The sequence below is a fragment of the Cupressus sempervirens genome, chromosome 3 (assembly GCF_028749045.1).
Source record: "Cupressus sempervirens isolate cs-2001-9-10 chromosome 3, ASM2874904v1, whole genome shotgun sequence".
Lineage (NCBI taxonomy): Eukaryota > Viridiplantae > Streptophyta > Pinopsida > Cupressales > Cupressaceae > Cupressus > Cupressus sempervirens.
Genome location: NC_143120.1, coordinates 270,247,017 through 270,261,633, shown reverse-complemented (window position 1 = coordinate 270,261,633; position 14,617 = coordinate 270,247,017). Strand labels below are relative to the sequence as shown.

General features: G+C 33.0%; 1 protein-coding gene across 2 annotated transcripts; it reads right to left on the bottom strand.

Annotated features, from left to right (window-relative positions):
- Positions 1-180: 180 nt before the first annotated feature.
- On the bottom strand, positions 181-10,406 carry LOC149565953 (cationic peroxidase 1-like). Of its 2 annotated transcripts, XM_089817299.1 has the most exons (5): positions 10,385-10,406; positions 1,510-1,658; positions 1,235-1,426; positions 782-947; positions 181-563 (listed from the first exon to the last, which is right to left on the bottom strand). In XM_089817299.1, exons 2-5 carry the CDS (start codon positions 1,555-1,557, stop codon positions 181-183), a joined length of 789 nt encoding a protein of 262 aa, XP_089673425.1. In that variant the 5' UTR covers positions 1,558-1,658; positions 10,385-10,406. The 2 variants fall into 2 exon arrangements, with proteins under 2 accessions (XP_089673425.1, XP_089673424.1); XM_089817298.1 differs by lacking the exon at positions 10,385-10,406 and having other exon boundaries at positions 1,510-1,722.
- Between the last annotated feature and the right edge of the window lie 4,211 nt (positions 10,407-14,617).

Sequence of the window (14,617 nt, the reverse complement as noted above, 5' to 3'; positions counted from 1 at the left end):
CATCGCTTATAATAAGGGTGGAGTTGGTACACCCTTATTATGTGGAATAAATGGCACTGTCACCAATTATTGATATTGTTAATTGGGACGTGTAATTATTGAAAACAAAGAACCCTAACATCATTCTAATAATCAAGAAGTGGTATCTTTTGCTTCATTACATATCCTTTTCTCTACGTTTCAATTGATTTTCCTGCAATTTTTCCTTACTTGTCCATTGCTACCAGTGAGCGGGCTAATGTTTCCCATATTCACCATAGCTTCTGCAAAATCATCAAAGAAGGCAGATTGATCGGTACTATACGTTTTGACCAAAGCATCTGAGGATCCTCCAACCAATGCTTGATCAGAATGGAGGAGCCCTTTCTGGTCTTTCAGATTTTTATAGTAAGTATTGTCAAAAATATCGGTAGTAGTCACGTCTAATGGTGAGAGGTTGTTGTCGCCACCACTACTTGGACAATTTGCTTTGAGAGAATTGGCATATGAAGAGTTAATATTTTCATCATTGTATATGCGAGATCTGAAGGTTGCACACCTTGCTTGACCAATTGTGTGACCACCTAAGATACCAAATATATAAAACTTTAAGAATTCCAAATATTGTCTTGGTGCATAACATCTAACTTCTTGTAGTTATAATTTTAGATTATACAATCATCTATAAAAAATAACTACTAAGCAAAAGATTGATCACATTGTTTATACTATGTTCTTTGATTATTTAAATATCAAGTATAGAATGAACATTTGTAAATAGATGTTTAATATCTCCAAATACCTGAAAGCGCAATCATATCTTTCTCAGAAAGTCCTTGAGATTGAAATGCGGAAACTAGTGTAGTAAGGTTTGAAGATGGACTCGGGAGATTTTTATTGGCATCACTTAGACTTGCATTCGTTGAATCTCTTCTTCCCAATGGCACCTTCCATGTGCGCCCTCCCAACTAAACAATTATCAACAAAACCATGTTCTTGGATAAAATCTATAATATTTTAGAGAAATTTCAACAACATTTGTTCTTACCCTAACAGATTAATTTAACGACAAATCACGGAAATGATAATTGAAATCGCACAAACCTAAAATCTCCCACAATTCAAAGGAAAACTTACGTACTATATATTCGCGAAAAAAAAAACAGAATGAATATTTTATATCCAGTAAATTTCTTCTCGCAATAGCCAGCATAAGATTATATATAAAATGAATAGAAGAGTGTTAGAAGTTTACTTGAACAACAGAATCACGAGCAGCAAGTGCCAAAATATCAGCACAAGACACAACCCCAGGGCAGACAGCTTCTAAACGAGCTTTAATGGTGTCTATCACATCGAATCCTCTCAGAGAATTCGCATTGGGTCCTGCAGTTTTTTCTCCAGTAAATATTGAGGTGTCGTCCAACAGTACTGACGCATCACAACCCTGCACAAAATAATAGCGAATGCTTCCATTTTCATATCAATTACAGAGGCTGACCTTATAAATTAATGGGGACAAATGTTTACCTGAACAAAACAATCATGAAAGTGAAGGCGGAGCAAAGATGCACCCATTCTTTTCTCATTTTTCACAGCTTGAAACACAGCAAGTTTGACTATGAGTGGTGCTAGTGGGCATGATAAGACATAATATGTTGAACGAAGTTGTCCGTGGGCTACACTTGAACATAAAATAAGCGTTACAAACATAAAGCAGGTGTAAAGACTAGCAGTCGTCATTACTGAAATGCTATGCTATGCAAATCAACAAAAAGCAGACTCAGAAGAGAATGTGGTGTGAAGGTTTTGGTAACGATGGGATATTTATAAGTGCCTTGAGGCTCATGCTTACAGAACCTAAGCATTCACAGAATCATATTTTTTTTTAAATGTTGCGTTGACTTTGATAAAAACATGTTACATCCTGACAATTGAACAACTGTTTCTGATCCGGACTGGGTTGTCCAGATATTCATGTGTTCTAAATAGGCCACGTTTCGAACTCTCTATAGTAGAATAGAAATTTAAAATATAATTGCTTGCAACATAGCTAGATTCCAGCGATGACAACACTATTATATTAGAAAAAAATTCTCCTCGGATTTGTGAACCTATTATTCTGGATACATCGAATATTTATCTTGGTTTCTAGTGATATACAATCTGGTTGTTCTTCACCCTGCAAAAGCAAGTATTACGTGTAAACCGGGTTACTTCTTTCTGATTGAATTGGATTTCTTCGGTTCAAAGAAAATCTTATGTTCAAACAAGCTAACGTTCAATATAGGCTAAACCATCCAAAGTCTATTAGAGCTACAAAACAAGGGGATAGGCTAATCTACATATGAAGTGTACTAAAGACAAAACAAAGTTCAATTTTTTTATTTTTATTTTTCAGATTCACCAAAATTTAGTGATTTTTCTCAAAAAAAAATTGTTATTTTCAACTACAAATTATGCAGATCATTGGTCAACTGTACAAATGGCACATAGAGGCTTGTGCTTGCCCTTAAAATTTATTAATTAATTATAATTAATCAAAATAATATACTTAGATTCATAAAATAATTTAATTTAATAAAATACAATAAAATGAAAATAATCTTTTAATAATCTTTAATATCAAATTCTTATACCTAAAAATTATTAAATCATAATTGTTTAATCATTTGTATATATAATCATTAGCAATAATTAAAATATAAACCAAATCATAAAAATATTATTATTTTTAAAAAAATTAGTAAAATTAAAATAAGAATATGACCTTGTTAGGTGTTTTAAACATATAATTATAGTTATAAATTTCATAAAATTTAATCTCATATTTATTACAAAAATAATATTATTAGTATAAAAAATAAATTAAAAAGATATTTTGGCTAAGACTTCAAGGAAGACTCGAAATGGGTATGCAAAAGTGTTGGGGAAACACATCAATTACCATAAAAGAAAGTTATGCAATGCTTAGATGGCACTATAGCAAAGAATAACTAGAGAGTTGCAAAGTCAGGTTGTGAACCTCCCTAACACTTACCTAGGGATTCCACTCACGGTCAAGGAGGTGACCCCCCAATTCTAGAATACTATGGTGGAAAGGAGGCAAAGTAAACTGGTAGCTTGGAAAGAGGAGTTCCTAAGCAATGGTCATAACCTTCAATTATTATTGGCCTCTTTACAAAGAATTCCTAACTACTTGTTATCATTATTTAAGATATCTAATAGGTTCAAAGATATTATTGAGAAAATTCAACAAAATTTCCTATGGATGGGATCAAAGGAGAAGAAAAAGTTAAGCCCAATTAGTTAAGACAAGATGTGTAAGATGAAATTCCAACAAAGTCTAAATCTAAGAAAAAAATGTAGATTTGAACAAAGCCCTTATGATGAAGGTTGGTTGGAGGTTGGGCCAAGAATCAAACCCTTGGTGTCAAATTATGAGAGCTAAGTACTTGGAATCCAAACCTTTATCTAGGCTCTCTTTAGTGAAGGTTTATTGGTTAGTTCAAGGATATGGAATAATATCATCAAGATAAGAAAAGACTTAGGGGAGGGGGGGCATTAGATGGAGCATTGGGGATGAGAACCAGGGCAGATTTTGGAAGAATAGATTGGTTGGAGAAGTTCCTTTAATCAAAACAAATTTTGCCACTTTCAAAAAGCAAGGGAGATCAAGATGGCAGAAAAGGTGAAGAGCTAAATTCATCACAAAGACTAGAAGGTCTTCATCATAAACAACTTTAATAGCGAAGACAAAGCCTTATATGATAAATTGTTCACTCTTCTGAAGGAGATTCATATTCCCTCCTTTCCTGATATGGATAAAATAATATGTGATAAAAACTCAAGTGGGGAATTTAGTGTGAAATGGGCATATAATACTATAATTGGAGAGGAGGGAGCTTTGGAGTGGAAGAATATTTGACACTTCCACTTTCTCCCTAAGATTAATTTATTTTGGTGGTTGATTATACACAACGTCATCCTCACCATTGACAACCTTAAGAGGAATGGCTTTTAGATGTTCAATAGGTGTGTGTGTGTTGTGTTACACTAATGAAGAATCTATCCCTCACCTTTTCATCCACTTCCCCTATTCTATTCAAGTTGGTAGACTATTTTTAATCAACTCATAATCTCATGGGTTTTCAATAGTAATGTTTGCCAATTTATCCTTGGATGGCAATGCCATATATGCCATTGCTTGATAAAAAATTATATAGAAGGCCATTCCCCCCATATCTACTAGAATGTATGGAAGGAATGGAACAACTATATCTTCAGAGATATATACTTACCTCCTCACCCCCCACCCCACACACACAAGTAGAGAAGGACTAGGAAATTTTTTGGACTGTCAATTAGGTTATTGAAAGAGTTGATAATACTTATAGAGAGAAGTGGAGAAATAGGGGACTTGAGAAACAATTTTTGATGATTGTATTTTACCTTTTAATATAGGTATAATCAAGGTACACAAAGTTATATAGTGAGAGAGGATAGTCTGATGATGATGTCAGTGAGTGCATAAGATTTGAAATCATACATGTGAAGAGTTGTAAAGATTGTGAGCTAATAGTGCTATGTGGTTGTGAAATAATTAATGATCTTATTACGGTCCTATCATAACTAATTGTAAAAACCTCAAGGATGACTCAAGGAATTATTTTGAGGACTTGGTATAAAGGAAATTATTTTCCTTGATTATAAAATGTATGTGGTATGCAAAGCATTCAAAAAAGTTCAAACAATAGTAGAGTGTTTGGTAAATGTGAGTAAGCGATTCAAAGGATTATTGCATACAAAGTTTATGATTTGGTAACGAGATCAAAAGGAGCATCATGTTGATAGGACATAGGAAGAAAAAGGAGAAGTATAGTTCAATTCTATTATTCTTTAAGGCCCTAAAGTTGTTTGGACAAATGGTTCCATCTACCTTCTACAATTTCTAACAGAGTTGGCACAACTCCTAACAAGGTTGGAATCTCCTAAAAAGGATTCAAAGTCTCCTAATAGGTACTAATATGTATTTTAAAAAATTCATAGACTCCTAACAAGGTGCTATTAGCATGTATGCGGATGCTAAGGGGGAGTATTGCAGAACATTATTATGATATATTTATAATTGTGTTTTTCATTGATGACAACATAGTAATGAGTTTGTAAAAAACTACTAGAGAAGTAGACTATCATTTTTTGTATTAAAGAAAATACATTGCATATCTTCTTATGTGTAGTTACTGGCACATACTACTACATGTATTTTTCACATGGACAAGTGCATAGAACCTAAACTGACAACATACGAAAGATATTGATGATTTATAGAGAACTACATAGAAACAGAGCATTATGAAAATAGTTTCTATTGTATGATCAATATAGAGCATTGTATTTGGAATGAAGGGTTGCACAGTTAACTAGAGGTAGTACACTGACCATTGATGATGTCAGTAAGTGCACATGCATGGAAGTCACACATGTTAAAGTTTGGGTATAACTGTGAGCTAACAACATTAATTAAATATGTATTTTATTTAATTAATTTATGGTAAAGTATGAAATTGACTCAAAGACCTAATATTGAGTGTGATATAAAGCAAAGATGTTTTCTAAGTTTTAAATATTATGGATACAATCGATGAGCAGAGGTGAATTGCAAATTGAGAAGTAGCAGAGTAGAGGTGAATTGTGAATTCTAAAGCAATAGAGTAGAGTGATTTGGTAATGCATGTAAGTGACCTTAAGGGTTACTATTGATTGTTTCAAAGCTCCAAATTTGATTGCATGATCTGAAGGTGAAGAAATTTGATGTACTAGATAGAGGAAGAAGCAGAAGATTGTCACACATCAATTATTCTGAAATGAATAGTACTTGGATCAATTGGATAGTGGGTTTGTTGATATGATCTTGAAGTTGTTTGGACAGAGGGTTCAGCTATCTTCTACAACTCCTAACAGGGTTGGAATTTCCTAACAAGAATTCAAAATCTCCTAACAGGAATTCTTTGTACGAAGTTTTGTAATAGACTCCTAACAAGGTCCATCCTCTAACACGAATTATTCATAAACTAGTACATTTTTTTGTGAGCATCATTCTTGTCAAGGTTTTCCCTCTGATCAAGGGTTTCCATGATCAACATATCTTGTGTATTTTTGTATTTGCATATTTTTTTATTGTTGTTTACTTTGATTGAATGGTTAAAATTGTTTAATAAACGTTTCAGATATTTATATAACTGATTCACCCCTCCTCTCAGTTATATTGGTGGATTATTATTTCTAACAATTATTATAAGAGCCTCAGGACCTTGAACGAAAAGTTTACCAACTTTGGGAGATCCATGGTGAGTTTGTTCAAAAAGGAAAGTCTTAGATTTGACGGCACAAACTAGGACAGATGGAAGGATAAAATGAAGACTCATCTCTTGTGCATGGGTCCCTGGGATATTGGCTTCTAACCAAGGAATCTAAAAACATTTTGGAAGAAGACAATCTTGAAACATTTATTGAGGAGTAGAGAGAAGTATTTATGTGCAAGATAAGGGCAAGAGAAGTAATATTGTCAGCTCTACTTGAAAGTGAGTACAGTTAGGTAAAACAAGTCAAAACATCTTATGAAATTTGGAAAACCTTAGAGGCTAATTATGAGGGTGATACACATGCAAAAAGGGTTATATTACAAAATTTACATTGTGCATTCCAAGATGCTAGAATGATGGAAGATGAATCTATAAGGAGCTATATTGGCAAAATATCTGAGATTGTTTTAGGAATCACATCTCTTAGTGGAAAGAAATTTAATGATGAAGTGATATGGAAAGTTTTGAAAAGTCTAAAACCACCTTTCAGGATAGTGGCACAAATGATTCAACTAATAATATCCTGTACTACTAATTTCACAAAAGACACATTACTTGGTAGATTGGAAGCTACAGAATTTGATGTAAAATAATCTGGAGAATTAGCAAAAAATTAGATAACATTTAGTGCATTGAATATTAAACCTAGTCTAGCAAGGAACACAAAAGCATAGGGAGAGATTGCGAGTAGTAGCAAGTCTATTGAGGAAAAGATCCAAGGAGTGGAAAGAGAAAAAGATGGTAAGAATATATTCAAATGTTGGACATGTAATGAATATGGTCTTTATGCATTTAAGTGTCCTAAAAGAGAAAGAAAGTACAAGGGAATATTCAAATCTAGAAGACTTAGAAATTGCTTATATGCTAATGAAGAAGAAGAGGAAGAAGAAACTAATCAAAACATGAGTGAAGATGAATTGGGGTACATAGCCATAAAAAAAGGATGATCATGATAGAGAGATTAGAGAAGAAAGTGCATTGATCTCACAAGTTAAAAAGAAAGATTGGATCATTGATAGTGGCTATTCACATCACATGACTAGTAATATGAGAAAAAATTTCAAATTTAGAAGCCATGATGGAGGAATTTTCAGAGTAGGGAACAATGCAGCCTATCCCATTACAGGAAATGGATCCATCACACTTGATGGTAAAACATATACTAATGATGTTTATTTTGTTGATGGACTGAACCATAATTTTTTAAGTGTTGGATAGCTTATGGAAAAAGGTTACCATTTGTAGTTTGGTAATGACACATGCATTATCAAGAACAAGGAAGGAAAACCATTTGGTACAAGTACAAGAACTAGAGGTAATGTATTTCAATTAAATTATACTAAAATAGCATGTTTGGTAGCTAAGATTGACAACAATTAGTTCATACAAATCTGAGTGGTCCTACAAGAACAAGATGATTCTATGGGCAAAGGTATTTTCTGATCTTTGTTGATGATTTTACTAGAATGATGTGGGTAGCTTTTCTCAAGGAAAAATTAGAAGCATATGAAAAATTTAAGATATTCAAGAACAAAGTAGAGAATGAATCTGGAGTCAAAATAAAAAGCCTAAGATTAGATAGAGGAGGAGAATTCACTTCTAGAGAATTAAACATCTATTGTGAAGAGCATGGCATTAGGAGACAACTACCCTCATGCCATACACCTGAGTAGAATGGGATTGTTGAAAGAAGAAACAAGTCAATTACTAAAGTAACAAGAGCTATGTTATTTGAGAATGATGTACCAAAAACCTTTTCAAGAAAAGCAATTAATACAATAGTATACACACTAATTAGAGTGCATATTAGAAGAGGTATGAATAAAAATCCCTATGAGTTATGGTTTGGTCACTCGCCATCAATCATGTACTTCAAGAAATTTGGAAGAAAATACTACATGAAAAGAGATGATGATATTGGTAAGTTTGATCCAAGGAGCGATGAAGGTATGTTTCTTGGCTATTCATTAAAAAGTAAAGCTTACAGATGTTTCAACTATAGAACAAAAACTATAGTAGAGTGCACAAATGTTAAAGTTGAAAAAATGTTCGGCACTAAGGAAAAGATGATAGATTATAACTCTGATGGAGAAGATTATTCTAGAATGACCAAAAAATGCAATGAATTGTTTGCCAAAAATAACAAAGACTTGCAAAATAATGTGCAAAATGAAGTAGCAAGAGAAGAACAGAGCATAGTACCTGAAATAAGAATTGAAGTAGCAAATCCTACCCTAAACATCAATTTGATGAGAAATCATCCTGCTATAGGAAGTAAAGAAAAAAGAGTAATGATAAGAAGCAAAACTAATGAAGAACTAAGCCTAATATCTCAAGTAGAACCAAAAAGCACAGATGAAGCAATCAAAGATGATCATTGGATAAAAGCAATGAAGGAAGAACTTTGATAGATAATTAAAAATCATACATCAGAATTAGTTCCTAGACCTAAGGACAAAAATGTGATTGGCCCAAAATGGGTGTTTAGAAATAAAATGAATGAACATGGAGAAGTAATAAGAAACAAATCAAGACTTGTATGCAAAGGTTACTCTCCGCAAGAAGGAATTGACAATGAGGAGACATATGCACTTGTACCCAGAATGGAAGCAATTAGAATGTTCCTAGCATATGCAACAAATAAGAATTTTAAGGTATATTAGATGGATGTTAAGTTGATGTTAAGTTAGCATTCTTGAATGGAGAACTTGAAGAAGAAGTTTCAATTGAGCAACCAGAGGGTTTTCCTTTGATAGAAGAGAAGGATATGCTTTGCAAACTAAAGAAAGCCTTGTATGGATTAAAGCAAGCACCAAGAACCTAGCATGCAAGGTTGGATAAATACTTAACAAATCTTGGATTTGCTAAAGAAATAGTAAAAAAATAACTTGTACTTGAAAGAAATAGAAGATGGTTTGTTGATAATTATTATATTTGTTGATGACATCATTTTTGGAGGAAATGATGAAGCCAACAACAAATTCTTAGAAGATATGAAGAATGAGTTTGAGATAATCATAATAGGAGAAATGAATTTTTTCTTAGGATTGAAAATCATTCAGAACAAAGAAGATATCATTATTTCTTAGACCAAGTATTTGAAAAATTTACTAAAAAGATTCAGTCTAGAAAATTGTAAACCTATTGGAACTCCTATGGTAATTGGTCACAAGTTATCAAGCAAGGATGAGACACCTACTATTGAACAAAAGAAATATAGATCAATGATTGGAGGATTGTAGTATCTAATTCATAGCAGACTAGATATAGCTAATGCAGTTGGAATTGTGGCAAGATTTCAGGCTGATCCCAGAGAATATCACTTTGTAGTAGTAAAGAGGATATTCAAATATCTGAAAGGGACATCAGATTATGGCATTTGGTATGATAGAAGAAATGATTTCAAACTTTGAACTTATATAGATGTTGATTGGGCTAGAGATAGGGATGATAGAAAAAGCACCAATGGTGTAGTATTCTTTCTTGGTGGAAGGCTTGTTTCTTGGCTTAGCAAGAAGCAAGATTACACCTCACAAAGCACTGTAGAGGCAGAGTATATTGCAATAGAAAAAAACTATAATCAAGTCATATGGATGAAGGAGATGATGAAAGTTATTGGAGTTACATTCAAAAACGTATTATCATTTACTATGATAACACAAGTACTATTAACATGTCTAAGAATCCTATTTTGCATTCTAAAACTAAGCACATAGCCATAAAGTATCATGTGTTAAGAGAGAAAGTTGCAAAGAAAGAAATCAAACTGGTGTACATCAACACTAAGGAATAGATTATAGACATTTCACAAAGGCCTTACCAAAGGATACATTTGAGTACCTAAGAGGCATGCTTGGGGTTATGCCCCTACCTAGTTCAGAGTAGAAAATGCAAAAGTGCATCAATCTAGGGTACATAGCACCATTGTTAGACTAGACTGAATGTTGATGCTTCCTCTATTGGGGAGTATCTATGATAAAAAAAGTCAATCAAGGACTCTTGGTAATTGATATTTGATATGGAACAGTGTCTTTAGACACTAGTGTTGTCTATAGAGTAATATACAAAAGTTATAAAGCAATAGACCGACTTGTGGTCATGCTGATAGATTATTGTACTATCTTTAACATTGATGTCAATGGGGGAGAGAGTGATATGAAAAACATTAGAGAAAACATTGGAGAGAGTTTGTATCATGGGAGAGAAGTGTTGTAATAAAATATTTGCATGAAGCAAGATTTGATTGATGAAGAGACTTGTTGGTATTCTAGAACTAGATGTTTTTCATCTATGTTGCCATTAATGCCAAAGGGGAATATTATTAGCATGTATCTAGATGCTATCAAGGAGTATTGCATAACATTGTTATGATGTATTTATAACTATATTTTTCATTGATGACAACATAGTAATGAGTTTGTAAAAGACTAATAGAGCAGCAAACTGTTATTTTTGTATTAAGGACAATACATTGTGTATTTGCTTATGTGTAGTTACCAACACATACTACTGCATGTATTTGTCACATGGGAAAGTGTGTAGAACCTGAATTGATAGTGTATAGAAGATATTGATGATTTACAAAGAACCACATAGAAACAGAGCATTAGGAAAATAGTTTCTATTGTATGATTGATATATAGTATTGTATTTGAAATGAAGGGTTGCGCAGTTAACTGGAGGTCATACACTAACCATTGATTACATCAGCAAGTGTATAGGCACAAAAGTCACATGTGTGAAAATTTGTGTATAACTATGAGCTGAAAACATTAATTAAATATGTATTTTATTTAATTAATTTGTGGTAAAGTGTGAAAAATGACTCAAGGACTTAATTTTGAGTGTGGCATAAAGGAAAGATATTTTCCAATTCTTAAATATTATGGATGAGATCGATGAGTAGAGGTGAATTGCAAATTATGAAGTAGTAGAGCAGAGGTGAATTGTAAACTGTGAAGTAGTAGAGCAGAGTGATTTATAATTCATGTAAGTGACCTTAAGGGTTACTATTAATGGTTTTAGAATTCTAGATCTGATTGCATGATCTAAAGGTGAAGAAGTCTAACATACTGGATAGAGGAAGAAATAGAAGAATGTCTCACATCTATTATTTTAAAAGTAATAGTATCGAGATCGATTAGACAGTGGGTTCATTGATCTGATCCTGAAGCTTTTTGGATAGTGGGTTCAACTATCTTTTACCACTCCTAATAGAGTTGGAATCTCTTAACAAGGATTCAAATTGTCCTAATAGGGTCTCTTTGTACTAAGTTTTTTAACAAGCTCCTAACAGGGTCTATCCTCTAAAAAGGATTATTCATATTAGTACATTCTTTTGTGGGCATCATTCCCACCAGGCTTTTCCGTCTAATCAAGGGTTTCCCTAGTCAACATATCTAGTGTATTTGTGTATGCACATCTCTTTTGATTGCTTTTTACTTTGATGGAATAGTTGAAATTTCTTAGTAAAGGTTTTAGATAATTATATAACTAATGAACCCCCCGGAACTTATCTAAACACACCCGGCTTATCTAAAAGGCAGTCTGCATGCAGGGGCAGATCCTACAATCTATAGGCCCTACTATTCGGCTGCGGCAGAATGCTCGACCGGTGGCCTTAGAATAGTAGGCTGTTCTCGCCAAACTATATTAGTAGTTGAGTCAATAGAACTTTAGCCTTCACTGCCATAGAATTGTAGGGGCACCGCCCTACCATTTTATAGGGAAGATAAAGGATGTTCACCTATTGGTGGATTATTATTTCTAATAGGTCCATCCTCTAACAAGGAATATTTATATTAGTACATCATTTTGAGGGTAACATCCACACATGGAGTTTCCCTCTGATCAAGGGTTTCCCTAGTTAACATATCTGGTGTCATTGTGCATGAGTATCTTGTTGTGGCTTCTGATTATATTTCTCATATGGTTAAGATATAATAAGGTTGATAATTGTGATAATAGTTGGATAACTGATTCACCCTCCTAGTTATATTGGTGGACTATGTATTCTAACAATTGGTATCAGAGTGTCAAGTACTAAAAGGAAAATCTCAATAGCTTTGGAGTCAACTTTGACACCTAGAAAGAGAAGATGAAGACTTATCTTCTATGTATAGGTACAAGATATTGGCTTTTGACAAAAGTTAACAACAATATTGTGGAAGAAGCCAAGCTTGAAGAAAGCAGTGAAGAAAGAGTTCTATTCATGCGCAATATGAGAGCTAGAGAAGCCTTACTATTAGCTCTTCCTAATAATGAATACAATTAGGTAAAGTCACTAGATACATCTCATCCAATTGTGAAAGCTTTAGAATCTACTTTTAAAGGCAATACACATACAAAAATGATAAGATTGCAAAATTAAATATGGTCATTTCAAGATGCTAAAATGATGGAAGATGAATTCATAAGAAGTTATATTGTTAGGATATCTAAAATTTTTGTAGGAATCAATTCATATGGTGGATCTAGGGAAGAAGATGAATTTGTATAGGAGATCTTGAAAAATTTAACACCACCATTCAAGAAAGTAGCACACATGATTGAACTTTTGATACCCTATACTAATAAGTTCACCAGGGAAACTATGCTTGGAAAATTGAAAGAAACGTAATCAAGTTTAAGATATTCTTGAGAATGGATAAGATTCAAGAAAAATTTTAGTGCCTTAAGTGTTCATCAATGTCTATCTAGAAGTGAAAGCACTCATGAATATTTCTCTAGCAGCAGTAGAACCAAATCTAATGAAGATAAGAAGATTGTAGAAGCTATAGAACTTAATTTAAGAAGAGAACCAGATGGTAAGAATATACTTAAATGTTGGACTTGTAATGAATTTGGTCATTATCAAGGAAAGTTTAAGCCTAGAAGACCTAGAAATTGTTTGTACCAAAATGAAGATGACAAAACTAAGGAAAGAGTTTAGAGTGAAAGTTATGGTGAGCTAGGACTTGTAGCTATTAGAGAAGATGATCTTGACATAGAAATTGGAGAGGAGAAAGCTCTAGTTTCTCAAGTTGAAAAGAAATTTGATTGGATATGATTCAAGAGCATCTTGAATCAGAAAATAAATGGGAAAATAATTTTGTTTTTGTTTGTTTTTCAAAAAAAAAGAGAAAGAAATTATTTTAAAAAATTATGGAGAGAGAAAGTGAAAAAAATTAGAAGGAAAAAAAATTTAAATAAATAAATAATGGAGAAAAGAGGGGAAAAGCACTTAATAAGTGGCATTATTTAATGTAACTTACTAGGCCTACTTGTGTGTTATGCATATATTTAATGTAAGGGTTTATTTTAATTTGTGGCTAGGCCAACTTGTGCCTTAGTTGGGTATAAGTAGAGGGTTTTGTGGAGTCTTTTATTCATTCATTTTGTTGAGTGAGTCATAAAGAGTATGGGATCTAGCTTGGAGAAGAGCATGGAAGATGGAGTAGCTAAGTGAGAAAAAAAATTTAGAGTGTGTGGATAGAGCACCAAATGTAAGGTAGTTTACATTTGGATCTTGGATAAAGTTTGAGAAGGGCTTGGGAAACAAGGATATTGCTTGGTGGGCTTGTGAGCACAAGTTTAGATTCTCCTTGGAGGTTTCTACCAGAGTGTGGATCTAGACTACCTAGTGTTTGGGTTGGATCTTAAGGAATCTTGCAAAATTACTATTGTAACTAATTATATATTTGGTCATAACTCGGAAGGCCTTATAGTTGGGAATGTTGATGTAAATTTTATAAAGACAATTGACATTATTTTGGATCTAAATATCTATGTTATTTTTTAATCTTTCATGGTTTTGTTATTTGTTGGGGGCTAGGACATCTCCCTTGAGGATTTTCCTACCTTGCACTACATTAAGATAATAGAAAATGGACATGTTTGGTGATATGAACAAGTTTTTTAAATTCAAGAATCATTGTAGTGGTATCATTAGACTTAAAAACAATGGCCTATCACATTACAGGGATAGGATCTATTACTCTTGATGGAAGGTATAATAGTGATGATGTTTACTATATTGATTGTTTAAAGCATAACCTGTTGAGATTTGGACAATTGGTAGATAAAGGTTATCATTTTCAATTTACATAGAAGACCTAAATTATCAAAGATAAAGATGGTAAGTTGATTTTAATAGGTACAAGATATAGAGGTAATGTATTTTAGTTTAATCCCACTGAGATGACATGTTTGGTCACTAAATTGGATAATAGTTGGTCATGGAATAGGAGGATTTATTACATAAACTTTGATAATATTGTGAAGGTTAATAGCAC

What these genes read in the sequence shown, in the direction of transcription:
- LOC149565953 (XM_089817298.1), bottom strand. Translation starts at nt 1,722, where the DNA reads ATGACGACTGCTAGTCTTTACACCTGCTTTATGTTTGTAACGCTTATT. An exon ending in TTCATGATTGTTTTGTTCAG is followed by an intron (nt 1,427 to 1,509) that starts GTAAACATTTGT and finishes TATTTTGTGCAG; the next exon opens with GGTTGTGATGCGTCAGTACT. An exon ending in CTCGTGATTCTGTTGTTCAA is followed by an intron (nt 948 to 1,234) that starts GTAAACTTCTAA and finishes ATAATTGTTTAG; the next exon opens with TTGGGAGGGCGCACATGGAA.